The sequence below is a fragment of the Sarcophilus harrisii genome, chromosome 3 (assembly GCF_902635505.1).
Source record: "Sarcophilus harrisii chromosome 3, mSarHar1.11, whole genome shotgun sequence".
NCBI lineage: Eukaryota > Metazoa > Chordata > Mammalia > Dasyuromorphia > Dasyuridae > Sarcophilus > Sarcophilus harrisii.
Window position 1 is genome coordinate 189,552,263 of NC_045428.1, and position 26,130 is coordinate 189,578,392.

General features: G+C 36.5%; 1 protein-coding gene across 7 annotated transcripts; it reads left to right on the forward strand.

Annotated features, from left to right (window-relative positions):
• Positions 1-1,800: 1,800 nt before the first annotated feature.
• CLDND1 (claudin domain containing 1) lies at positions 1,801-25,685 on the forward strand. 7 transcript variants are annotated; one of them, XM_012546766.3, is made up of 6 exons: positions 16,189-16,252; positions 17,542-17,695; positions 18,484-18,796; positions 20,867-20,977; positions 24,039-24,176; positions 24,321-25,685. In XM_012546766.3, the coding sequence occupies exons 3-6, from the start codon at positions 18,505-18,507 to the stop codon at positions 24,539-24,541; spliced, it is 762 nt and encodes a 253-aa protein (XP_012402220.1). In that variant the 5' UTR covers positions 16,189-16,252; positions 17,542-17,695; positions 18,484-18,504; the 3' UTR covers positions 24,542-25,685. The 7 variants fall into 7 exon arrangements, with proteins under 7 accessions (XP_031814734.1, XP_012402219.1, XP_012402220.1 ...); XM_012546768.3 differs by lacking the exon at positions 16,189-16,252 and adding an exon at positions 16,270-16,455; XM_031958875.1 differs by lacking the exon at positions 16,189-16,252 and adding an exon at positions 16,592-16,780.
• Positions 25,686-26,130: the final 445 nt, after the last annotated feature.

Sequence of the window (26,130 nt, forward strand, 5' to 3'; positions counted from 1 at the left end):
AAAGGCTTTCTTTCCTTATCTTGTAGTGGGCACTGCAGTCGTTGTTTGGAGCTCTTGGGAGCTCTGGCACAATTCCTTAGGAATTGCTGCGGATTGACAAAAGGCTTGCTTTTTGTCTGCTCTATCTCTAGGAGATACGAGGGAGGCTGCAAGGATTTGGAAAACTAAGTTTTTACCTGTCTAGACATCAATGGGGACACCTGGGAAACATGGGACTCTGTTTCCCACATTTTGGAGAACCTCTAACCTAATGGGTCAATGGCCAGTTGCCAACTGTAGTTGAAGGAAGGAGCTGGGTTTATGGAAATGTCAGTATGTCATCTTTGTAGGAGAAGGTCCCCTAGGGATGAGAGACCAGCAATATTAGACATATTTTTGAGGGAACAACCTGTTCTAATGGGTCATTATTAGATCTGTGGACTAACTGCTGGTACTCACCTACCTCTTAATTGGACAGGGATTTGCTATATTGGACTAATAAGGCCAGAATTTTTCTTCCTGAATAGGCAAACCGATATTTAGGGATTCAGTTGTATAATTTGGGAAGAGAGAAATGGAGTTTAGATACCTCTATTACTCAGACTGGAGATGCAAATGTTGGGGTGGTGCCTGGCCTCCAGAGAGAATAGAGTATGGGCCAGTCACTTGAGCTCAAGATGGGAGTTGGGGATATAGAACCCCAATATATATGTTGAACAGAATAAGCTTCAAGCAGTTGTAGAGATTACCTTGTTTGATCCGATCTAGAATGATTAGGTTAGAAGAGAAAGCTGAAGGGTCTGTTAGATTGATGGTGTTAAAAGGAGCCAATGGTCCAAGAGGACCAAACAGGACAGAACTGTGATTTATATTTAAGCAAAGCAGCAGGAAAAGCTGTTTTCCTGCATTAGTGAACATGGTAAAGCAACAACTGAAATATTCTAATCGAGTACCTTATAATTTTCAGACGGCTACCATGTTTGGTTGTAAACCTATTTTAAATCTTTCCCCTTTCCCTATTCATATATATAGATATATTTTATTTTATTGCCATTTTATCTCTACTAGTTTAACATATAATACTAAATAGTTATTTGCATTTATTTTGGTTTCTAAATAAAATGCATTAGAACAGCTACCGCAGCTTTCAAGAAATCAATGTATTAGCATTGAATCCGATACGGAATGTGAAGTTAGGCTACCAGAATTTGAAGAGATCTCAGTGTATAAATAAGAGGGGTGACTGAATGAGATGAGGTGAGATCTTTCAAGACAGTAAGGCTTCCATCTATTTCAAAGTTTGAGTAGGCCTGAAGGACTTTAAGCATCAAGTCAAGGGTATACTTAAGTTCCCTCCCTGCTATCCCCTAAGGGCATACTTAAATCCCCTTGTTATCCTCCTATGACATCAGTGTCTTTCTGTTAGGTCAAATATGGGCAACTATGTACTTATTGGTCAAGTTCAATTTCTTGGGTAGTTCCCACATTTAGAATGTAAGATCCTCAGCCAATAAGGATGAGGGTCAGTGGTGGGAGGGGTTATTTGCGATAGGGATAAAAAGTGTTGACCCTGCCCCCTACGGTGCTTCCTCCCTTCCATTGCTCGATGGGTGGGACATCCGATTCTGGAGAGTGTATAATAAACTTCGCTTTGCTTCTAGATATTTCTCCAGCTTTTTTTATTAAATGCTGTCTGAACCACACAAGTTCATTTAGAAGCTAGAACAATACAGAAGGCTTTCTGATGCACCTGTGTCATAATGCAATATTGTTCTGGGTTGGAACTAGTAACTCGGTGTCAGAAAGATGACCAGTGTCTCATACTTATTTCTTGATATTCGTATTGCTGTGTGGTAAGACTATAGTCACATCAGAAAAATGAAACCATAGCCCACTGAACAATTCACATGGCTAAGTAATGTTTATTGAAGAATGTAGCAAAGCTGATTGTATCTTGAAATGAAAGGGAAAAGTACAAGAATATGACTGCCTCCAAAATTCCTTCTAGATCCATAATGAATTTTCCAATTTCTCCATCAAGGGTGAGTTTCTATGTCTGTGCAAGATAGGTAGCATAGGTTTAATTATCCATTACTGTTATTACTTATTCCATTCTGGGATGTTTTCTCTTATGTGGGGCAGTACCAAGTACAAAAAACAATCAGAGAGCAAAAAGGGGTTTATTACTATCTCACCAGAAAAGGCATCTCCTATCTGTCAGTAAAAAGAGTACAAAGTAAAAACTGCAAAATGCAAAATTAATAGCCTAACCACAGAAGCCTCAGCCTGACCTTTTTTCCTATTGTTTAGGGGAGTCTGGGTTTACATTTTAATCATGGAAATCTAACCCAGAAACAAAAGAATAAATTGCCTTTAAAAGAGGTATTTAAATGCTAATTAAGAGGTTGTAGGAAACAGAAGGGGACCAACACCTGCAACTTTTTTAGCTAAAGCTGTACTTATTATAAAGTCTCAAGTCACAATTAAGTTATAGTTTAAGGATATATTCCCCTGAGAGTGTCTTCAATCAGTTAATTCCACACACTCTGAATACTCCCCATTTCCTCTTTGAACATTCTAGTGTTTCAAATGTCAGGAAGATAAGATGTTATTTGCTGCTTCTAATGACACAAATCAAATAACACAAAAGTCTAGTTGAGCATTTAATCTTACTTTAAAGATAGCCCCTCATATATTATTGTCAACTAATTATGTTCAGAATTAATGACTGACAACAGCCACTCACTAGCTATAATTTATTTCACTCCCTTCCCTTATGTCAAGGCATTTAGTTAAATTGTTGGTTACTTGTTGCTTCTTCTTATTTGTTAGTTCCTCCCAGAAATATCTAACTCATGGGGCATGGAGACCCCAAGAGGTTGGGGTTGTAGACCCATGTCATGAAGTATCTCAAAAGACTATTCAGGCCCTTTTTGTAGTGGCAAGAAACTGGAAACTGAGTGGACGCCTATCAGTTGGCGTCCACTATCAATAAGTTATGGTATGATTGTTATGGAATATTATTTTTCTATAAGAAACTAATGAAGTTTGGTGCAGGGCAGAGTTGTGGGAACCCCTTCTGGCTGGCACAGGTCCTTCATAAAAGAATTTTAAAACCTGAAAAGTTAGACTGGCAAAAAGAAGTTTATTGGCACTGAGAAGTCAGCTTTTGCTAGGAGGCTTACTTCCTCAGTGGCAAGCTCCTGACAGAAAAGTAAATGTGTAGCAGGGAAATCCTGGCAGAGAGATAAAGAGAAGTTAACACTGAGAAAAGGGTTTCTTCTCAGTGGGCAGGGGGTCCTCACAGGCAGCTCTGCCAAGGAGAGGTCCCTTGGCCTGGCATGTTCCTGCTTTGGGTCACTGCAAAGTCCTATTGGGGAAATGAAGGCTGACACTGAGAGGAGAATGCCTTCTCAGCAGGCAGTCCTAGAAGCTGAGCAAGCTGTTTTGGACATTCTGCCAGGTTCTGACAGAGAAGTAGGTGAGAGAGATAAAGAGGGGTTAATGATGAAAAGAGAATATCTTCTCAGTGGCCAGGAGGTCCTGAGTATGCCAAGGAGAGAGACAGAGAGGTTCCTTGGCATGGCATGTTCCTACTTTGGGCTTCTGCAAAGAAATGAGCCCTAAGTTGCTCATCTAAAAGAGATTTGAGACTGAACTTTCAAGTTGAATGAGGTTACTGCCCCCAGGCCTAGATTTCCAGTAGAATGGGACCATTTACTGGGAGTGGTCCTGAGCCAATCTTCAGCTCAATAGAGCTCAATGGTGGGTGAATCCACCCAATAGGGGTGAATAGAAATCTAGCTCTCCAGCTAAATGAGATTACCTAAATTCGAGGTAAGTAGGGAGTGGTCCTGGACTCAACTAGTCCCACCAAGATAACAGAATGAAACCACTTTATCTTAATTCCCTGAGACAGGCCTCTCCCAGGAGAGTTCAAGGACAGTTTCTCAAGCATTTACCCCAAAGTCAGGACAGTTTCAGGGTTCCCCCCCATCAAAAGGATCTGCAAGATGATTTCAGAGAGGCCTGGAGAGACAGAACCGGGAGATCATTATATACAGCAGTAACAAGATTATACAATGATCAATTCTGGTGGACATGGCTCTTAAACAATTAGACAATTCAGGCAAGTTCTAATGATCTTATAATGATGGGAGTCATCTACACCCAGAGAGAGGTCTATGGGAACTGAGTGAGGATCATAACTTCTTTTATTATTGTTTGCTTAAATTTTGTTTTCTTTCTCATTTTTTCCATTTTTGATCTGATTTTTTCTTGAGCAGCAAGATAATTATATAAACAGGTATGCCTATATTGGATTTACATATATTTTTACCATGCTTAACATATATTGGGTTACTTGCCATTTAGTGGCAGGGGGTGGGAAGAAGGGGGGGAATTGGAACAAAAGGTTTTGCAAGGGTCAGTGGTGAAAAATTATCCTTGCATATGTTTTGAAAATAAAAACCTTTATGAAGAAAAATAACAGGAAAAAAATGCAGGCTTGAACCCATCTCTAAGTCAAGGGGCAAAGTTTATTGTAATTTTAACACCAATTGAAGCTGGCTAACTTTCCAAAGAAAGATACATTAGAAAGACCAGAGCTTCATGGTACTTATTTGCTCATTTTATGGCTTACAGGTAGGTATCATTGACAAGATTGTTAAAACGATAGCATTCAGGGGACTTTAGGATTACTGCTGTATTTCCCTAAGAAGCCAGGAATGTCAGGAATACTGCAATTTCATTTTCTCAATGATTGAGTAATATAAAAAAAAAGATAGCAGCATAAATATTAAGCACATTATAAATATTACTTGATCCCCACAAGAACCCAGGGAGAAAAATGCTATTATTACTCCCATTTTACTGTTGAGAAAACTGAAGCAGAGATGAAGTTGTTGAGACAGAAGACATCCCAACAATATTAGGGTCCCCAGGTTATATGGCAAATGAATTCACAAACTCAGGTTGTCTCCAAGTTAAGGGGCAAAGATTTATTGCAGCTTACAGGGGGCTAAATTCAAAGAGAATTTAGCAAAGAGCCAGAAGCAAGAAGATAATTTTATGAGAAAGAGAAACAAATATCATGTTCAAGTTATTGCTATGCTAATTTGATGGCTTAGAGATATAATTGAGGAGTGGTAGGGATGGGATTTCACCCATTATTGAATTCTATGACTTCTTGAAGAGTATTGAATAGAGGTAGAGCAGCTCCTTTCATTGAATTCTATGGTTTACTGATCAACAGATTGTTCTCTAATAGCCCACATTGTCTGTAGCACTTCCAAAGCCAGGTAGGCTTAGGATTTCTCAGAAATTGCTACATCATCCCTAGGAGCTACACCTCATCAAAGTGACTTGCCCAAGGTCACACAACTAACAAATGTATTGAGCCAAATTTGAACTCAGTTCTTGATTTCAAGCCCAGCACTCTGTGCAACCTAAATATCTTGGAAGAAGCAGGAAACACGTATCATAAACCCAAGATTTAATTTTTAGCTTGTGGAAATTTAAATATTGTTTGATCCTTAGAGTTCATCTAAGTTTTTGGAGTCCTTTTTATTATTTTATTTTTCCTTTTTTAAAATAGTATTTTATTTTTCCAAATACATGCAAAGATCATTTTCAACATTTACCTTTTCAAAACCTTATGTTCGAAATTTTTTTCCCTCTCTTCCTCCATCCACCCTTCCCAAGATAGAAAGCAAGCAATCTAATATTGATTAAACAGTGCAATCCTTCTAAACAAATTTCCATATTTGTCATGATGCACAAAAATATCAGATTAAAAGGGAAAAAAACACCAAAGGAAAAGGTGAAGGAAAAAAGAAAAAAGCAAATAACAATAACAAAAGATGAAAATGTTGAGGCAGGAGATACCTCAACAAAGTTAAGAATCTGCAGGGTCAGCATCATGGGTATGGCTATTTGCAAACTCACTTTGTTTCCAAGTTAAGGGGCAAAATGCTGCTAACAGCAGGCTAAATTCCAAAAACAATTTAGCAAAGAATGAGGAGCTAGAAGATAAATTTATAGAAAAAAAGAAAGAAAAATCGGATTCTTTTTTTTGGATGTTGTTCTTTTAAAAAAAAAAAAAAAAGTTTTTCATCATATGTAATGGTGATAAACTGGAACCATTCCCAATAAAATCAGGAGTGAAATATAGTTGCCCACTATCACCATTGCTATTCAATATTGTATTTGAAATGCTAGCTTCAGCAATAAGAGATGAAAAGGAGATTAAAGGAATTAGAATAGGTAATGAGGAAACCAAATTACCCAAATTTGGTATGATGATATGCAGATGATAGATTCTGCACTCTTTGCAGATAATATGATGGTATGATGATATGCAGGTGATAGATTCTACTAAAAAGCTATTAGAAATAATCCACAACTTTAGCAAAATTGCAGGATACAATATAAATCCACACAAATCATCAGCATTTTTATACATAACTAACATAACATAAGAGACATAGAGAATATATATATATATAATGTATATTTCTATGGAATTCCATTTAAAATAACTTGATAGTATAAAATATTTGGGAATCTTATCTGCCAAGGGAAAGTCAGGAACTATATGAGCAAAACTACAAAACACTTTCCACATAAATAAAGTCAGATCTAAACAATTGGAAAAATATTAAGTGCTCTTGGATAGGTTGAGTGAATATAATATAGATAACAATACTACCTAAACTAATCTATATTTAGTGGTATACCAATCGAGCTCCTAAGAAATTATTTTAATGACCTAGAAATAATAACAATAAAATTAATCTGGAAGAACAAAAGGTCAAGAATTTCAGGGGAAATAAAAAATCAAATGAAGGTGGCCTAGCTGTACCTGATCTAAAACGATATTATAAAGCAGCAGTCACCAAAATCATTTGGTATTGGCTAAGAAATTAGATTAGTTGATCAGTGAAATAGGTTACGTTCACAGGACAAAATAGTCAATAACTATAGCAATCTAGTGTTTGAGAAACCCAAAGACCCCAACTTTTGGGATGAGAATGCACTATTTGACAAAAACTGCTGGGAAAATTGGAAATTAGTATGGCAGAAACTAGGCATTGACCCACACTTAACACCATACACCAAGATAAGATCAAAGTGGGTTCATAATCTAGTCATAAAGAATTCTCATTCTTATAAACAAATTAGAAGAACATAGGATAGTTTACCTCTCAGACCTGTGGAGGAGGAAGGAATTTGTGATCAAAGAAAACTAGAGATCATTATTGATCATAAAATAGATAATTTTGATTATATTAAGTTAAAAAGTTTTTGTACAAACAAAACTAATGCAGACAGGATTAGAAGGGAAGCAATAAACTAGGAAAACATTTTTACAGGTAAAAATTCTGATAAAGGTCTTATTTTCAGAGAATTGACTCTAATTTATAAGAAATAAATTTGACTCTAAAAGAAATCAAGCCATTCTCCAATTGTTAAATGGTCAAAGGATATGAACAGACAATTTTCTGATGATGAAATTGAAACTATTTCTAGTCATGAGAAGGTGTTCCAAATCATTATTGATTAGAGAAATGCAAATTAAGACAACTCTGAGATACCACTATACATCTGTCAGATTGGCTAAGATGACCGGAAAAGATAACAAATGTTGGAGGGATGTGGGAAAACTGGGACACTGATGCATTTTGGTGGAGTTGTGAATGGATCCAACCATTCAGGAGAGCAATTTGGAACTATACTCAAAAAGTTATCAAACTATGAATACCCTTTGATCCAGTAGTGTTACTACTGGGCTTATATCTCAAAGAGATATTAAAGAAAGGAAAGGGACTTGCATGTCCAAAAATGTTTATGGCAGCCCTTTTTGTAGTGGCTAGAAATTGGAAATTGAATGTACACCCATCAAATGGAGAATGGCCAAGTAAATTGTGGTATATGAATGTTATGGAATATTATTTTTCTGTAAGAAATGACTAGAAGGATTAATATAGAGAGGATTAGAGAGACTTACATGAAGTGAGGCTAAGTGAAATGAGCAGAACCAGGAGATCATTATACACTTCAACAACAATACTATATGAGGATCAATTCTGATGGAAGTGGCTATCTTCAACAATGAGAGGATCCAAATCAGGTCTAGTTGATCAGTAATGAACAGAACCAGCTACACTCAATGAAAGAACATTGGGAAATGAGTGTGGACCACAACATAGCAAATCACTCTTTCTGTTATTGTTTGCTTGCATTTTTGTTTTTCTTGTTAGGTTATTTTTACCTTCTTTCTAAATACGATTTTTTGTATGTGGCAAGATAACTATAAATATGTATACATATATTGTATTTAACATATTTAACATGTTTGGGACTACCTAGGGGAGGGATGGGGAGAAGGAGGGGAAATTTGGAACAGAAGTTTTTGCAAGGGACCCATGCATATATTTTGTCAATAAAAAGCTATAATAAAAAAAAAAAAGAAAATTACTCAGATTAACAGAAGAGGAAGTAAACTATTTAAATAACTGCAAAAAAAAAAGCTCTATATTTTGAAAATATATGCACAGATAATTTTTCCACATTGATCCTTGCATAACCTGATTCCAAATTTTTACCTTCCCCCCACCTCCCTCCCCTAGATGGCAAGTAATCCAACATATGTTATACATGTTAAAAATATATGTTATATCCAATATATGTAAACATATTTGAATGGGACTGATTGGATGAAGTATTTCTCAGTATTGAGTGACATGATCTCTGGAAGGATGAACTTTGAACCCTGAGATACAGGAAGTTACAGGAAATAACATGACCTGTGGGATGCAGCCAACATTAGTGACCATTGGTCAAGGAAGGTTATATCCTTTTAGTCTATCTAATGAAAAGAAGTGAGTCTTTTGATTTTAAGTCCTGGACAAGCTGGAAGCTGCCTAAGTTCCAGAAGTACATGGCAGGAGTTGGGATGACTCCCAGGTATATCTGGGCCTCTCATTGCAGGGATTAAATAAATGCTTTCTCTTTGTACCTGATGATGTCTCTGATTAGTTAATTGGGAAAGGGGGTCTTACACCCATCCCCCCCCCACATATTTGTATAATTGTCTTGCTGAGCAAGAAAGATCAGATCAAAAAGGAAAGAAAATGAATAAGAAAACAAAATGCAAATGAACAATAACAAAAAGAGTGAACATGTTATGTTATAATCCACACTCAGTCTCTGTAGCCCTCTCTCTGGGTATACATGACTCTTCATCACGAGATCAATGAAACTGGCCTCAATCATCTCATTGTTGGAAAGAGTCACCTCCATCAGAATTGATCATAAATAATGTTGTTGCCTTATACAATGATCTCCTGGTTCTGCTCATTTCACTTAGCATCAGTTCATGTAGGTCTCTTCAGGTCTCTCTAAAATCATCTTGCTGATCATTATTTATAAAAACGAAAATGTTCCATAACATTCATATACCATAACTTATTCAGCCATTCTCTAACTGATGAGCATTCACTCAGTTTCCAATTTCTTGCCAGTACAAAAAGGGCTGCCACAAACATTTTTGCACATGTACGTCTCTTTCCCTCCTTTAAGATCTCTTTGGGATATAGGCCCAGTAGAAACACTGCTGAATCAAAGGGTATGCACAGTTTGATAATTTTTTGAGCATAGTTGCAAATTGCTTTCCAGAATGTCTGGATCTGTTACACACATTTCCACTAACAATGTATTAGTGTTCCCATTTTCCCACATGCCCTCCAATATTTATCATTATCTTTTCCTTCATCTTGGCCAATCTGAGAGGTATGTAGTGGTATCTCAGAGTTGTCTTAATTTGCATTTCTCTGATCAATAGTAATTTACAGCACTTTTATGACCAGAAATGGTTTTAATTACTTTATTTGAAAATTGTCTGTTCATATTACTTTGACCATTTATCAAATGGAGAATGGCTTGAATTCTTATAAATTTGAGTCAATTTTCTATATATTTTAGAAATGAGGCCTTTATCAGAACCCTCAAATGTAAAAGTTTTCCCAATTTATTGCTTCCCTTCTAATCTTGTCTGCATTAGTTGTTTGTACAAAACCTTTTAAACTTAATACAATCAAAATTATCTATTTGGTGTTCAGTTATGAGTTCCAGTTCTTCTTTGGTCACAAATTCTTTCTTTCTCCACTGATATGAGAAGTAAACTATCCTATGTTCTTCTAATTTGTTTATAACATCACTATGTTTAAATCATGAACCCATTTCAACCTTTTCTTGGTATATGGTGTTAGCTGCTAACACTACATTGTATAGTCATTGACTATTTTGTCCTGTGAACCTAAACTATTTCAATGATCAGCTACTCTATTTCTTAATCCCAAATGATTTTGATAACTGCTGTTTTATAATATAGTTTTAGGTGTGACACAGCTAGGCCACTTTCATTGGCATTTTTTTTTTCATTAATTCCCTTGAAATTCTTCAGTTCTTCCAGATGAACTTTGTTATTATTATTTTTTCTAGATCTGTAAAATAATTTCTTGGGACTTTGATATGACACTAAATAAGTAGATTATTCACTCACTTTATCCATGAGCACTTGATATTTTTCCAATTGTTTAGATCTGACTTTATTTGTGTGCAAAATGTTTTGTAGTTGTACTCATAGATCCTGACTTTCCCTTGGAAGATAGATTCCTAAATATTTTATACTATTGACAAGTACTTAGAATGGAATTTCTATTTGTATCTATTGCTGCTGTACTTTGTTAGTAATATATTAAAATCCTGATGATTGATGTGGATTTATTTTGTATCCTGCAACTTTCCTAAAGTTGTGAATTGTTTCTAGCAGTTTTCCAGTTGATTCTCTAGGGTTCTCTAAATATACCATCTACAAAGAGTGATAATTTGGTTTTCTTTCTCTTATTGCCAATGCTAACTTTTCTAATACAATATTGAATAGAAATGGTGATAGTGAGCAACCTTGTTTCACTCCTGATCTTATTGGGAATGGTTCTAGTTTGTCTCTATTACATATGGTGCTTGCTGATGGTTTTAAATAAATGCTACTGACTATTTTAAGGAAAAGTCTATTTATTCCTGTACTCTCTAGTGTTTTATAGGAATGGGTGTTGGATTTTATCAAATGCTTTTTCTGCATCTATTGAGACAATCATATGGTTTTTGTTAATTTGGTTATTGATATAGTCAATTATGCTAATAGTTTTCCTAATATTGAACCAGCCCTGCATTCTTGGTATAAATCCTACTTGATTATATAGTACATTATCCTGGGGATAACTTTCTGTAATCTCCTTACTAATATTTTATTTAAGATTTTTTTATCTGTCTTTAACAATGAGATGATTCAAACCATGTTCAGTGATGAAGAGAGCCATCTATACCCAGAGAGAGGACTGTGAAACTGAATGTGGTTCACAACATAGCATTTTCACTCTTTTTGTTGTTATTTGCTTTCATTTTATCTTGCATCTCTATTTTTCTTGTGTGGCATGATAATTGCATAAATATGTATACATATTAACATATATTTCTACCATGTTTAACACATATTAGACAACTTCCCATCTAGAGGACAGTGTGGGGAAAGGGGCAGGAAAAGGTTGAAAAATTGTCCATCCATACATTTTGAAAAATAAAAAGCTTTAATTATCAATATTCATTAGGAAAATTTTCTTTCTCTGTTTTCACTCTACCTGGTTTAGCTATTAGCCCCATATCTGTTTCATAAAATGAATTTGGTAGGGCTCCTTCTTTCCCTATTTTTTCAAATAGTTTATATCATATTAGAATTAATTGTCCTTTAAATATTTGGTAGAATTCACATGGAAATCCATCTAGTCCTGGAGATTTTTTCTTAGGGAGCTGATTAATAGCTTGTTCTATTTCTTTTTCTAAAATGGAACTATTTAAATAATTTTCTCTTCTGTTAGTCTGGGCAATCTATATTTTAGTAGATATTCCTCCATTTCACTTAGATTGTCAAATTTACTGATATAGTTAGGCCTAATTTTATTTATTTATTTATTTATTTATATTTTATTTTATTATATTATTTGTCTAGAGACAAACTAGAACCATTCCCAATAAGATCAGGAGTGAAACAAGGTTGCTCACTATCACCATTTCTATTCAATATTGTATTAGAAAAGTTAGCATTGGCAATAAGAGAAAGAAAACCAAATTATCACTCTTTGTAGATGGTATATTTAGAGAACCCTAGAGAATCAACTGGAAAACTGCTAGAAACAATTCACAACTTTAGGAAAGTTGCAGGATACAAAATAAATCCACATCAATCATCAGGATTTTAATATATTACTAACAAAGTACAGCAGCAATAGATACAAATAGAAATTCCATTCTAAGTACTTGTCAATAGTATAAAATATTTAGGAATCTATCTTCCAAGGGAAAGTCAGGATCTATGAGTACAACTACAAATATATTATATTTTATTTATTTATTATCCTAATTATTGCTCTAATTTCCTCTTCATTTTTGAGACATAATAATTTGATTTTCTTCTTTCCTTTTTCTAATCAAATTAACCAAAGCTTTATCTATTTTGTTAGTTTGTACATGAAATAAACTTTTAGTTTTATTAATTTTTATTTATTTATTTATTTTTGCTGAAGCAATTGGAGTTAAGTGACTTTCCCAGGCTCATAAAGCTAGGAAGTGTTAAGGTTCTGAGGTCAAATTTGAACTCGGGTCCTCCTGACTTCATGGCTGGTACTCTATCCACTGTACCACCTAGCTATCTCTTAGTTTTATTTATTAATTCAATAGTTTTCTTTCTTTCAATTATACTTGCACTCTCTAAGTGTGACCATAACAGAAATAAAGTTCTCAAGAGTTCTTTCCTTTTTTATCTTTTTATGCTTCTCTTGAATTCTGTGTTTGGAGATTTTTTTTTTTTTTTTTTTTTTTTTTTGTCCAGGTCTGGTCTTTTCATCAGAAATAGATGAAATTCATGTGTATCATTGAAAGTCCATCTTCTTCCCTGAAAAATAATGCTCATTTTAGAAGGGCTCACAGATCTGTTCTAAAATTCTTCCAAGGAATCTTCTTCTGGAAATGTGTTGTACTCTAAATATTTGTGGATTATGTCGTTTCAAAAACCAGTTTGGAGGCTCATTTTACTGTTGGTTTGTGAGAAGGTCAAAGTAGGTCACAGAAAGTGTGTGTGTGTCAATTCTGTGACACTGAAAGTGAGTTGTGTCAGTTCTCCAACATCTTGACTTAGCCCCTTGAAAAATCAGATTCTTTAAGTCACTGATAAGGTAATTTTATGATTTAGAAGTAAAATTGAAGAGTGGTAGAGATGCAGTTGCACCCATTCTTGAATTTTATGGCTTAATTGAAGAATGGTCTTAGAGGTAGAGTTGCATCCCATACTTCATTATTATTGATTAACAGATTGTCTGACAGCCAGCATTGTTTATTACATTCTCAAGGTTGGGAATAATAACCCTAAGTGGTTATTGCTACACCCTCCCTAGGAGCTGTATTACACTAAAACCTCATGCTTTGATCCACATTCAGTCCCATAGTTTTCTTTCTGGATGTGCATAACACTTTATGTCACAAGTCAATTGGCTGTTGTTTGTCCTTCATTCTCTAAGAGGAGGAAATATCAGGGAGGTGACAACATGACATGTAAGTGAATTGGATTTGATATGAGGATGAGCTGAGCAAGGTTACCTGCCTCACTTTATCTTCTAGAGACATCTGGGTTTAGTGATAAGATACAGATTAAGATGACAGGAGATGGCCCTTAATGCAATGGATACATTGGCCTTTTTAAACTAAGGTCTTCAACAACTCTGGCAACCCCTATTCAGAATTGCTTTGAATCATCTCATCATTGAAAAGAGCCAAGTCCATCATAGTTGATCATCACATAACTTGTTACTGTGTACAATGTTCTTTTGAGCCTGTTCACTTCACTTGTTATCGATTCATGTAAGTCTTTCCAGGCCTTTCTGAAATCAGCCTGCTCATAATTTTTTTTTACAGAATAATAATATTCCATTATATTCATATACTATAATTTAGTTAGCCATTTCCCAATTAATGAGCATCCATTCAATTTCCAGTTCCCTGACACTTCAAAAAGGCCTGCTACAAACATTTTGCACATGTGGGTCCTTTTCTCTCTTTTATGATTTCTTTGGGATATAGACACTGTTGGATCAAGAGGTATGCACAGTTTGATAGCCCTTTGGGTATAGTTTGGAGTACTTTTTAACCCAAAACTTAATACCCATCCTAATATCCACTAAAGGTAGAAGAGCCTAATGCAAAGACTATTGAACAGATACAGAGTGATTTCCAATTTTTAAATCATTGATTCAAAGCTAAAAGGAAACTTAAAGGTCACTTAATGTGGTCTCCAGATTCAACTCACACTAAACTCTAAATGGATTTCTAACTCTTAATGTGCCTTACCAAATTAACCTTCAGCTACTAATATCCTCTCTTTGATTCCCATCATCTTGAAACTAATTTTCATAGAAGCATATTGTCTATTATAATTGAATGTAAGCTCCTTAAGGGAAGGGTTGTGTTTCACTTCTGTCTTTGAATTCAGTCTAACACATAGTAGGTACTAAATATATCCTAGATGACTGATTCACAAAGATGAGGAGGAGCAATTTTAAGTAAATTGCTTAAGGTCAAATAGGTTCTAAGTGGAACCATCATTTCCAGGGTCCTAAGTTTCCTCATTTGTAAAATGAAGTAAGTTGAATAGTAAGAGCTTCTGAATCATATGAATTCAGCACATCTGGAACACCCATTCTTCCTCTTCGTTTGTCCTCCCCAAAAAATCTTCTTTCCTGTTGGAATCCTTACAAAGTGTTAACTCATTAGAGTTGATAGAGACAATAATTATCTACTTTAGCATGGTTCAGTATGATTGATCTGATCCTATGAGGAGATGTTATGGGCCAGAACTCGAAACAAGGTACTAAGTGGAATTGAGGAGACAATGTTTAAATCTAGTTTAGCATTGGTTTACTCATACAATAAATAATGGTTTCCCAGTGGTTATAATGATGTGTACTCAGTGAACAGCATATAAGCAATATGGGCCAAAGAGCACTCAGGGAGACACAGAAGCCCACTCTCGGAGGTGGAGTCAGATTCATTCCATTTTCCACTTTTGTGCTGACTGGAGGCTGAAGGACAAAACTTTGGATTTGGAGACATTCAGAGGGAGCCCTTAGAACCAAGGAGAGAGATAGTTCTCTATTAAAGCTAACCGGGTCCCAGGAAGGAGAAAATAAACAAACATTTGGATTTTATCAGCTGGCTGCATTTGAAGTGATTATTACTTTGAACGGAAACTAAGGCTGCCTCCTGAAAACCTCCTCAAGAAACCTGCTCTCACAGAGAACCATCTTATATTATAAAAAAGAAGAACACCACATTTTCCAGCTTCAAGTGATTCTTTGTCCCTTTTATTTCCTGCATTTCCTTCTCTCTTCCTTCAGGTTGAGCCTCAAAGGGAAACAATGAAACCAGAATACATTCTGATTAGTTATTAAATAGAGAAGTGGGTATGGGCAGTTAGGGGATTTCCACTTAAGTTCACCCAATAGAGAATTGTCACTAATTGTTTGACTTTGCATTGAGGAGAGGCCTTCACAAACCCTAAACTGCATCATCTTCCTCCTGTCCTAACAAAGATTATTTTTGAGGGAGTTCTCTTAAGTATGAGTATTGCATATATAAATTTTAATAGCTTAAATTTGTGTTGACTTTTGGGAAATTCTGTATAAAACTAGAAGCCAGAGAATCCATTCAAATAAAGCATTTTTCAATGCTTAATAGCTTTTGGAAATATTTATTGACTTAATTTTACTTTGTCTCTCTCTCTCTCTCTATGTGTATGGTATTTTTGAGGCTGGTGGCCGAACTTAGCCTTAGCTCCCTATGTACTTTCTTTCTTTAAAGATTCGCCCATCAGCTGGGTGTCAAAGTTTACCACAGTATAGTGCTGGAAGTCAAGGCCTAACCCTACATGCCATTTCACCAGCCAACCCACTCCTCTCTCTATTGCCTACAATTCCCACAATTCCTCGCAGGCTATGTTTACGCAAGATAAGCTAGTCTAGCCCAAGGACCGAGGGGTGGGAGGGGCGGAGGGGAGGAGTAACAGGGCGCGGCTAGGAAGTACGTCAGAGGAGGAGTGCGGGAGGCGGGGCCGCCGTGCGACAAGCGGCAGGAAGTGCGGGCTGGTGGCGGCCCAGGACGATGGGCGGTGAGTCTGACTCCGCTTTAGGTGGGACGTGACGGGATTAGAAGAGCCGAGTCAGGCGAGGGAGAAACGAGAGACCCCAGCCAGTGGAGCAGGCCTAGGGCTCTGTGGGGGCGAGGAGGTCCTTCTTGCTGCAGCTCCCTTTCCTCTTGCTCCCGGAGTCGTCGGGCAGGTCTTGGGGTCACCAGGTCCTGTGGGGAAGTGAGGTGGGCGTAATCAGTGGTCGCCCAGGGGTTCCCCGACGGGAGGGGCCGAGGTAGGAGGAAGGAGGGATTATGTGGAGTCCTCAGCACTGGGAGACCGCCTCTTTCCCTTTCCCCTCCAGCTCCGCCCTCTTTTGCACGGCTGGATTTGTGTTGTAGACCCGGGCACTTGTGGGACCCGCCCCGCCCCGCCCGATCTCTCCTCCATCCTCTCCCAGAGATGAGAGCCCATCGGGCGCAGGGCACTTTTCTGGGCACGGTGGCCTTTTAAGCTTATTTAAGAATGGGTCAGATGAGAGAGACTGGAGGGAAAAAGCATGGAATCGAGGTGAATCTTAATTCTTGTAATCTCTGGGGTTCCCTTCCCTTCCACTCCACCCCCATTCCTATCTGAGTCACTTCTCAAATCAGCTCTTCCAGTTTTGTGAGGCTTTTATTATGTTGCTCTGTAAATTGTTTCGTGCTCCTTGCGCCGAGTGTACTCATTTGACTCAGCTTGGTTCATCTTAGTCATTTTGCTGCACTGTTATTGAACCCTGACTCTGGCTGAAGGTCACTGAGCAATATTAAATATTTATCTAATTATAGATAACTTGTTTCCTGCACTGAAGATCTGGGTGGGGAGAAAGATAATGAGATGTATTTGAGAGTTCGCAAAACTATAGGGGCTCGGGAAGCAAGGATGAAGGTTAAGAAATTGGTGAGAGGTTATCTAGGAATGAATTAAAGGAAAGACTGACATCTAAAATAATTGTATGTTTATTGTCCTGTTTGCTACTCTGAATTCAGAATAACCTTTCCCCTAGGAAAGCATTTACCAAGCATTGTTTTTTTTTTTATTATTATTTATTTTTATTTTTATTTTATTTTAAGCCTTTTAAAGGAAACTTTCATAGTTTTTTGGAATCTGGGTCTGACTTCCATTGCTTCCTTTCCTTGAAGAGTTCTGAAATTTAGCATTCAGGCAGAAAGCCAAAGCTTACTAAACTTAGATGTAAATTTAAATGCAGATTTTTAAAAAATTCACTAGCTCTACTGTTAACTTTATGTTTTTATCTGTATTTACATATTCATTTGCCAAATGTACAGTGTCTAGGGGAAACATGGAACTAAGAGCCATCAGGACCATGATACTACTAGTAATCATCAACATGACTTTCAGCAAGTCATTTACTTCACTGGAAAGTTTCTTCATCTGTAAAATGAAAAGAGTCTTCTCTGGAATTTTGTGATCATATGAGATGTATGTAAATTTCAGTGCTGTCCATTTTAGTTATGTAATGAAAGGACCAGGATCCTGTATCCATAGTGCCATGTGTATAATGGAATTTAATAAGGACTTTATTTTCTTAATAACTTTTATTTGAAATGTCCTATCAGAATGTTTATGATTCTGTGGATTGTACTGTCCATGAGGTTTTTTGGCAAAGATAATGTAGTAGTTTGTCATTTCCTTCTACAGTGGATTAAAGAATAAAGAGGTTAAATGACTTGTTTGGAAGCTAAAGTGTCTGAGATCACAAGTGAACTCGGATCTTCCTGACTGCAGGCGCAGTACTGTATCCATTGTGCTGCCTAACTGTCTTGATCAGTTAAGAAATTAGTATTTACCTAATTCTTTATCCTTAATCATAATGTATTATGCTAGAGAATTTAAAGTTGAAATTTAGACAATATTTTTACTTAAGGTCACAAATAGGCTAGAGTAGACAATCTGGATATTTTCCATGTCATGGACTCTTTTGACTGACTGATGAAGGCTGTGGACTTTGTTTAAATGATTGAAAAAGTGGCAAATAAGAGGTTAATGAAAATAAGGATGCAATTTATATTTTGTTTCTTATCCAAGTTCATAGACCCCCTGAAATTTATTCTCAGATATTAGACTAAGAAATTGATCTAGAGAATGAGAAAGGAATTATATGGTAATGAGTATTTTTTTTTTTGGTCATTTAATATTGTGGGGAAAAGTTGACTTGGTTTCCTAATGATAACTTATGTGTTTACTTTTTCTTTTTTCCCTTTTTAAAGCAAAAAAATTTGAATGCCAGAATGGATAACCGTTTTGCTACAGCATTAGTGATTGCTTGTGTACTCAGTCTCATATCTACCATCTATATGGCAGCGTCCATTGGCACAGATTTCTGGTATGAATATCGCAGTCCAGCACCAGAAAATTTCAGTGACTTAAACAAAATCAGGGATGATTTTGTTGACAGCGATCCTGACGAAAAGACTTATAATGATTTACTTTTCCGATATAATGGCACAGTGGGATTGTGGAGAAGGTGTATCACTGTGCCCAACAAAAGTACACCTTGGTATAGCTCTCCAGAAAAGACAGGTATGTACTTTTTTTTTTCCCCTTAATTTCCTTCACTTATATAAAATAATTAACTTTGACTTTGTAGTTCCTCTATGATATCTAAAGATGGATAGATAGATGTTTGGATATTTTGTGCCTTGTTTACGTCTTTGGATCTCTCACAGTGCTTTGCTCCACGTCTTGATCATATTGAATTCAATACAAATTTATTAAAGGGTCATCTATATTCAGTACCACCCACTGAGGGAGAGGTACCAGGTGAAATAAGACACAATCCTTGCTCTTTCAGTGCTTGCAGTTAAGTAGGGGGGTATAACATGATAGTAAATGTATGAAAGGGCCAGAATTCTATAGTAAAGCTGAGAGGGGAAAAAAACTGATTAGGACAGACCCAAAAAGATTTAAGGAGAACATAAGAATTTTAACTTGGCTTTGAGCAATGGGCAGGATTTCAGCAGACAAAGTTGTAGAGGTGTGGCAAATTAGATTCTAGACCTTGGGAATCGCATGAGGAAAGGCAGAAGCAAGAAAGCATGTAAGGTATATGGGAAGTACTTTTTCTACTTTGGCAGGATCCTAGTGTAGGAGAGTGGTAAGACAACCAGCTGGAAAAATTGGATGATGCCATATCATATGTGTTGTTAACAATTTTTAATTTTGTTTTCTTGGAAGTGAGAAATCATAGAATGATTTTGAGAAGAGAAAGAACATTAGCAAATTAATCTGCTAACAGTGTAAAGAATGAATGGAATGGAGACAGGAGGAAGTGAAGGTAGGAAGACCAGTTAGGCCATTGAATTAATTCAAAGAGGTGGTAATAAGAACCTATATTAGAATGGTAGCAGTGGGAATAGAATATAAGAAAGGTGCCAGTTATATATTGGATAATCCTTAGGACTTAGAGGTGAGGGAGAAAGAAAGATCAATAAATCAAAGTTTTGAACATAGAAGACTTAGTTTTTGAGGAAAGTATGTTTTTGAATTTGAAGTCGAGTTTGAGATATCTAATGTAGATGCATGTCTCTGAATCTAGAGAGAGTTCAGAGACAGATCTATAGATTTTATTGTCGTCTTTATAAAGGTGATAGCCAAAACTCATGATAAATGATATTGCCAAAGGACAGAAAATAGACAAAAGAAAATAGCTCAATAGGACCTTAAGGGTCAGTGAACTTAACGTTGAGAAATAAACATTAATGTTCTCTCTGCATTTTATCTCCCACTTATTAAACTGATTTTCATGAACCTCATAGAAATTGTGAAGAAATAATTTTAAAATGTCAGAGTACATACTTGAAAATACAAAATACCCTATACCAGTATGAATGAAATATCCAAAATCAAGCCTACAAATATTTATCTCTGCTCTCTTTAAGGCAAATGCCATGTGAGTTCTGTTTTTATTTTGGAAGATGTGATTTGGTCAGCTCTACATTCAAATCCATATAATGATCAGTGGTTTTATTTTGGACCTTATTGTAGAATTCTTTGGTTAAAAATAGGCAACAAAAGGATTGTGAAAGCGAAAAGTAATATTTACTATCTAAAGATTTATCTTTCAAGTTGGTTCGACAAGAGCTGGTACTTAACATTTTTAAACTTCAGTGTTTGTTCTATTGAGTATTTTAAATAATTTGAGTATTTTTATTAGCCATGGCTACTTCTTTTGGACATTTCTGAATGTAAGCACTATATTCCTTGTGGTTGTTGCAGAACATCAGGCTTGAGTAAGAATCAATGAGGTACTAAGTGTTAAGAGTACAGGAAGCCAAGGGGAGGAAGTTTGGTAAGGAATGGAACACATGCTGAACAGAAATTATACAATACCTTAAAAAAATTTTTTTTTGCTGATGATAACAGTGTCCACAGTTGTTCTGTATCTGTCTTTATTTTTATTCCTTTTTTTAAAAAACCAAAACCAAAAAAACCTCTTTCTTAACAGCGTTATAAACTTGTTAGTGACAATTAGAAATATAGGCCTGCACCAGTGCTTCACTAACTTTTGTAGTCACTCTACATTTCCATAAGGGTTGATTGTTGAATGTTTGCTATGAAAAGAACAAGTAATCATTGTTATTCTTCTTCCAGAGTCATCTGACTTGATCACAGAATGTTTCAGTTTTACATTGTCAGAGCAGTTCATGGAGAAATATGTAGAGCCTGGAAACCATAATACTGGGATTGATCTACTCCGGACCTGTGAGTATTTAGATCATAGCAGAAGGTTTGGGGAAAAAAAGAAAAAAGTTTTCTCCATCCTGTGTTACATACATTAAGTAAATGAAAGAAAAGTTTTCTTTGTAGAAGGAAAAGTCCAGTTTCTACTGTTTAGCAACTTGGACAAGATACTTAGCTCCCTGAAAATAAACTTCCTCATCTATAAAATGGGGTACAATAATAATATTCATTCTACCTCCCTCAACAGATTTTTGAGGATCCAATGCAAATTTATGTAAAAATAGAGCCATAGTGGTACAGTGAAAAGGCAACTCACTTCAAGCATTTTTCAGCTAACTCCTCTGTGTCAGGCACTGTGCTAAACCCACTAAGAAAGAAAAAAGAAAATTTCTGTCCCATTCTTTTTACTAGGGGAAGAAGCTGGTGGGAAATACCTTTTTTTTTTTTTTTTTTTATTAATACATAAAACAATGTGAGGTAAATTTATTTCTGGAAGAAATAAGAAAGGACTTTGTAGCTAATAGCACTTGGGTTGAACCTTGGAGGGAGTTAGAAGTACCAAGAAGTAGAGGAAAACATAAGCATGGGGACCACTGCAAAGGCAGAGAATAGAGATGGAATCTCCTGTGTAGGGAATGGCAAATAGACCAGTTTGTTTCAAAATATTGAGTATATGAAGGGAGTAAAATATAATAAGCTTAAATGGGCAAGATGGAACCAGATGTGAAGGGCTTTAAATTCTGAGCAGATAGTCTGTATTTGATCCTAGAGGCAATAGGAAACTACTGAAATTAATTGCACAGGAATTATTGTCAAACCAGGCAACTTTGTGGGTAAAAGATTGGAAAGGTAAAGGGTTAAGTGCTGGGAGTCTGGTTGGGAGAGTCTTGGAGTGGTTGTGAAAGGTACAGAGGCCCTGAACTAGGATGGTTGTGGAATAAGTAGAGTAAAGGGGATGAATTTGAGAGATGTTGGGTAGTAGCATAATAGGACTTGATATCCGATTGGATATGAAGTGAGGTTTGAGTAAGAGTGCTCTGAGAGATGAGAATGACTCCTAGGATACAAACTTGATGGAAAAATGTTAGTATTCTAATTTTTTTTTTTTTTTGGCCGAGGCAATTGGGGTTAAGTGACTTGCTCAGGATCACACAGCCAGGAAATGTTAAGTGTCTGAGGTCAGATTTGAACTCTCAGGTTCTCTTGACTTCAGGGATGGTGCTCTATCCACTGTGCCACCTAGCCTCCCCATGATAGTATTCTTTAAAGAAATATTACAAGAAGTGGTAGATTTGGGGGAAAAGATCTTCTTCTTGAGTTTGAGATGCTAATGGAGACATGGTTGGAAATGCCTAATAAGCAGATGGAAATGAGATAACTGTAGTTTAAGAGAAAGATGAGGGATGGATATGTTACTTTGAATGTGTCCTGCATAGAATTACAATGGGATCCATAGGAGTAAATGAGAATCATCAAGAGAAAGTATATAGAAGAGAAAAGAGCCCCTCACAAAGTCCTGAGGATCCTCATACTTAGGGGGAGTGGGACATGACATGATTCTATAAAGGAGACTAAAAAGGATTGATCAGGCAGATAGGAATCACAACAACGGCATCACAGAGACCAAGGGAGGAGTATTCGGAAGCTGTAGTAGCAAATGTAGCAAAAAGATGAAGAAAGATGAGAACTTGGAAAAAGGGTTTAAATTTAGCAATAAAGAAATAATTGTCTGTCTTGAAATGACTAGTTTCATTTAAGTGATGGGCTTGAAAGCCAGATTAGAACATGTTGGAAACTAAATTGAAGGTAGAGTGGCCATAACCAATGTCTGCAGCTTTCATTGAAATCCTGGCTATGAAAGGAAGAAGAAAGTAAGAATGATAGCCTGAGAGAATAATGACATCAGGGGAAATTATTTTAAGGATTGAGCCAATCTTGAGTATGCTTGTTGGCAGCTCACAAGGAGCCATCCAGTAGATGAAGTAGAAAGTTAAGGAAATAGAGCAGATTTGTTGTGCAAATAAATAAATTCTCCTTAGGAAACTGGAGGGAATTCATTACAACTATGACAAGAAAAACAACAATCTCTTACTCAGATGTATAGGAGGAGAAAACCGGGGTGATAAAATGATTTGAAGGGTGTAATGGGGGCAGGGGGGAGAGAGAACAAGAGAAAAGATCTCCATGGATGACAGGTATTTCAATGAAATACAATGTGAATCCCTGTGCTGAGAAGAAGTTAAGGGGATAGGATCGATAACTTAAGGACAAAGGTTTGGAACACACTAGGGAATGTGATAGAGTGTGGATCAGAGAATAACAGATTGCAGTGCAGTAATGAAGGTCAATTCGCAGTTATATTACAAAATTATAGTAATTTATGTTGGATTTGGAGTCAGAAGACCCGAGTTTAAATCTTGCCACATAAATCATGTGTGACTCAGAACAATTAATTTAACTTCCCAGTTCTCTCATCTATAAAATTAGGGGAATTGAACTTGTCCTTTCTAACTTAAAATCTATTAGCCTTTGTTTTTTGTTTATACATTTGCAACCCTTCACATAAATGTTGTGACTTTCTTGAAGATTCATTAGGAACTTATGTGTTGTTTTAGGAGGCAATGTATTCTGTTCAAGGTTTGGATTCTTTTGATGATAGTTCATTAGAGAAGCTCTTAACATTTGAACTACTCCTTTCTTACTTTTAAATAAAATTGTTCCTTAGATACTAGTAATATGGAAGAAATTTCTGTTTGAGAAAATGCTATAGCAAGATAATAACCTCCTTCCCTTCTCTCTCTCTCTCTCTCTCTCTCTCTCTCTTTCTCCTCCCCCTCTCTCTTTCTGCCCCCCTCTCCCTTCCCCTATTCTCTCCCTCCTCCTCCTTTCTTCTCCCTCCCTCCCCCTCTCCTTTCTTCTCCCTCCCCCTCTCTTTCTCTCCCTCTTTTTCTCCCCCCTCTTTCTATCTTCCCCATTTTCCCCCTCTCTTCTTCCTTCATCTGTCCCTTCTTTTCCACTCCCTCCCTCCCTCTCTCCTTTGGGCCACTTACCCTCTTCCCTCTATCCTTTTTCTCTCTGACAGATCTTTGGCGCTGCCAGTTCCTTTTGCCGTTTGTTAGCCTAGGTTTGATGTGCTTCGGGGCTTTGATTGGACTTTGTGCTTGTGCCTGCAGGAGTCTGTATCCAACCATTGCCACAGGAGTCCTTCATTTCCTTGCAGGTAGGTGCTGAGTTTTACTGTGCTTGGGTTTCTAACTTTCATGTGAGGGCCTTTTACTTGTGGTTCCTGAGCTGCCACATTCTGTTGTCACATTGAGACATCACTTACTGATGTGCTCTTTCCTTTTCTTCTGCTCCCAATTAGGTCTGTGTACACTGGGCTCAGTAAGCTGCTATGTTGCTGGTATTGAGCTACTTCATCAGAAGCTGCAGCTGCCTGAAAATGTGAAGGGCGAATTTGGCTGGTCCTTCTGCCTGGCCTGTGTCTCGGCTCCCTTGCAGTTCATGGCTGCCGCACTCTTCATTTGGGCGGCGCGTACCAACCGAAAAGAATACACACTAATGAAGGCCTATCGCATGGCGTAGGTGGACTGCAACTTCAGTTAGAGTTTGCTACACTACAGTATTTTTTAATGTCTATCTTATTCTCATAACTTTCTCTTCCCTCCCCTACCTTTCCCTTTCACTGGACACAATTCCATTCTGGATGTTTATTTAAAGCATTGTTTTCTCACCCTCAACTTTAAATTTGGGTGGTGTTCTTTAAGAAATCACACCTTTCATGCTACGTCCAATAAAGCTACATCCAGAATTTAGAAAAGAGAAATTAGATAAAGAGAATAAATTTATAATAGATACTCACCTGGGTGAGGCTTATATAAGCAAAGTTAACAAGTAACTAACTTCTGAGAGACTAAGATATAAAGGTGAAGTTACAGTATGTATGTTGAATTTTTGACATTCAATTTAAAAAGTCTCTTATCATTAACCTAACTTTAGTTTTGCTGTTGTGAAGAACTGAACATCCATGGATATGAGTGCTATTTTCAAATGTTATTTAAACTTTATGTGATGGAGAAAAGTTGTCACATTTCTCTGACTTTTGAAGTGTAGCTTCATCTGAGGTGAAATACAACAGCCCTTTTAAACTGCACTGTGCACAAAATCTTTGAGCAGGGTTGTGAAAAATAGATATTTCAGTTGAAGCTTTGTATGGCTCTTAAGCAGTACTGGAAGTTATCTCAAACGACAGGGTATTAACTTTTTTACTTCCTTTAAAATTTGAGTGTCCTAGATCACTTCCCTCATTGCACAGTCTTACTGAAAGATAACTATGCTTTCTACTAATGTGTACAAGTCAGGGCATTGAATGCCCCAACTGCCACCTAAGTCAGTTAAGTACTCCCTCAAAACATTTATCCAGAAGAAGGTCCTCAAGATTTAAGGCTTTGACTGCCTATTAATAACTGTGGTCTTTATTTCCTGTGATGGAATGAGGTGCCTTTTCTCACCCAGATCTCTTTCTTCATGGACATCTCAGCTTTGTTTAATTTCTTCTAATTTAGTTATTTTTATAAATATGTGTATAAACTTTTAAACTTTTAAAATCCTATTTATTTATTCCATTTCTTGTAGAACATGGCAGGTTTTTTAAAGAAAATGTAACATAGTAATTTCTTACCATGTCCCAAATCTGTTGTTTAAAAAATAAAATCAGATCAGAAAAGAGGTTCTCAGACATGTTTTTGAATGCCCTACCTTAGAATGATGAAGAGAAATGAAGAAACTAAAGTGAGTATGTATTGCCAATTGGTATGTATCCAGGGCATAAGCTTAGGCTCTTGATTTTGGGTTGGTCTTTTTATCTACATAGACAACTTATTTCTGTCTTATTATCCGGACCAGTGTGGATTCTACTTCAATAATTTACTTGTTTTCCAGTTTCTTTATTTAAAAATTTTTTTTCCTCCTACACCTAGAGTGAATCAATCAGTCAACAAACATGTATTCAACAACTATCATATGCCAAGTACTGTATTTGGTATGGGGGATAAAAACAGTGAAATAATCCCTATACTTAAATTCAAAACAGCAAAATTCAAGTGACAATTATTTTGCCTTGATCAGTGAGCCTACGTAAACAAGCCCAATCTTAAAGGCATATATCTGTTCTG

Coding starts and splice junctions, on each gene's coding strand:
- CLDND1 (XM_031958874.1), top strand. CDS start 1,962: ATGACTGCCTCCAAAATTCCTTCTAGATCCATAATGAATTTTCCAATT. Junction 2,022..18,483: donor TTCCAATTTCTCCATCAAGG/GTGAGTTTCTAT, acceptor CCCTTTTTAAAG/CAAAAAAATTTGAATGCCAG. Junction 24,177..24,320: donor AGTCCTTCATTTCCTTGCAG/GTAGGTGCTGAG, acceptor GCTCCCAATTAG/GTCTGTGTACACTGGGCTCA.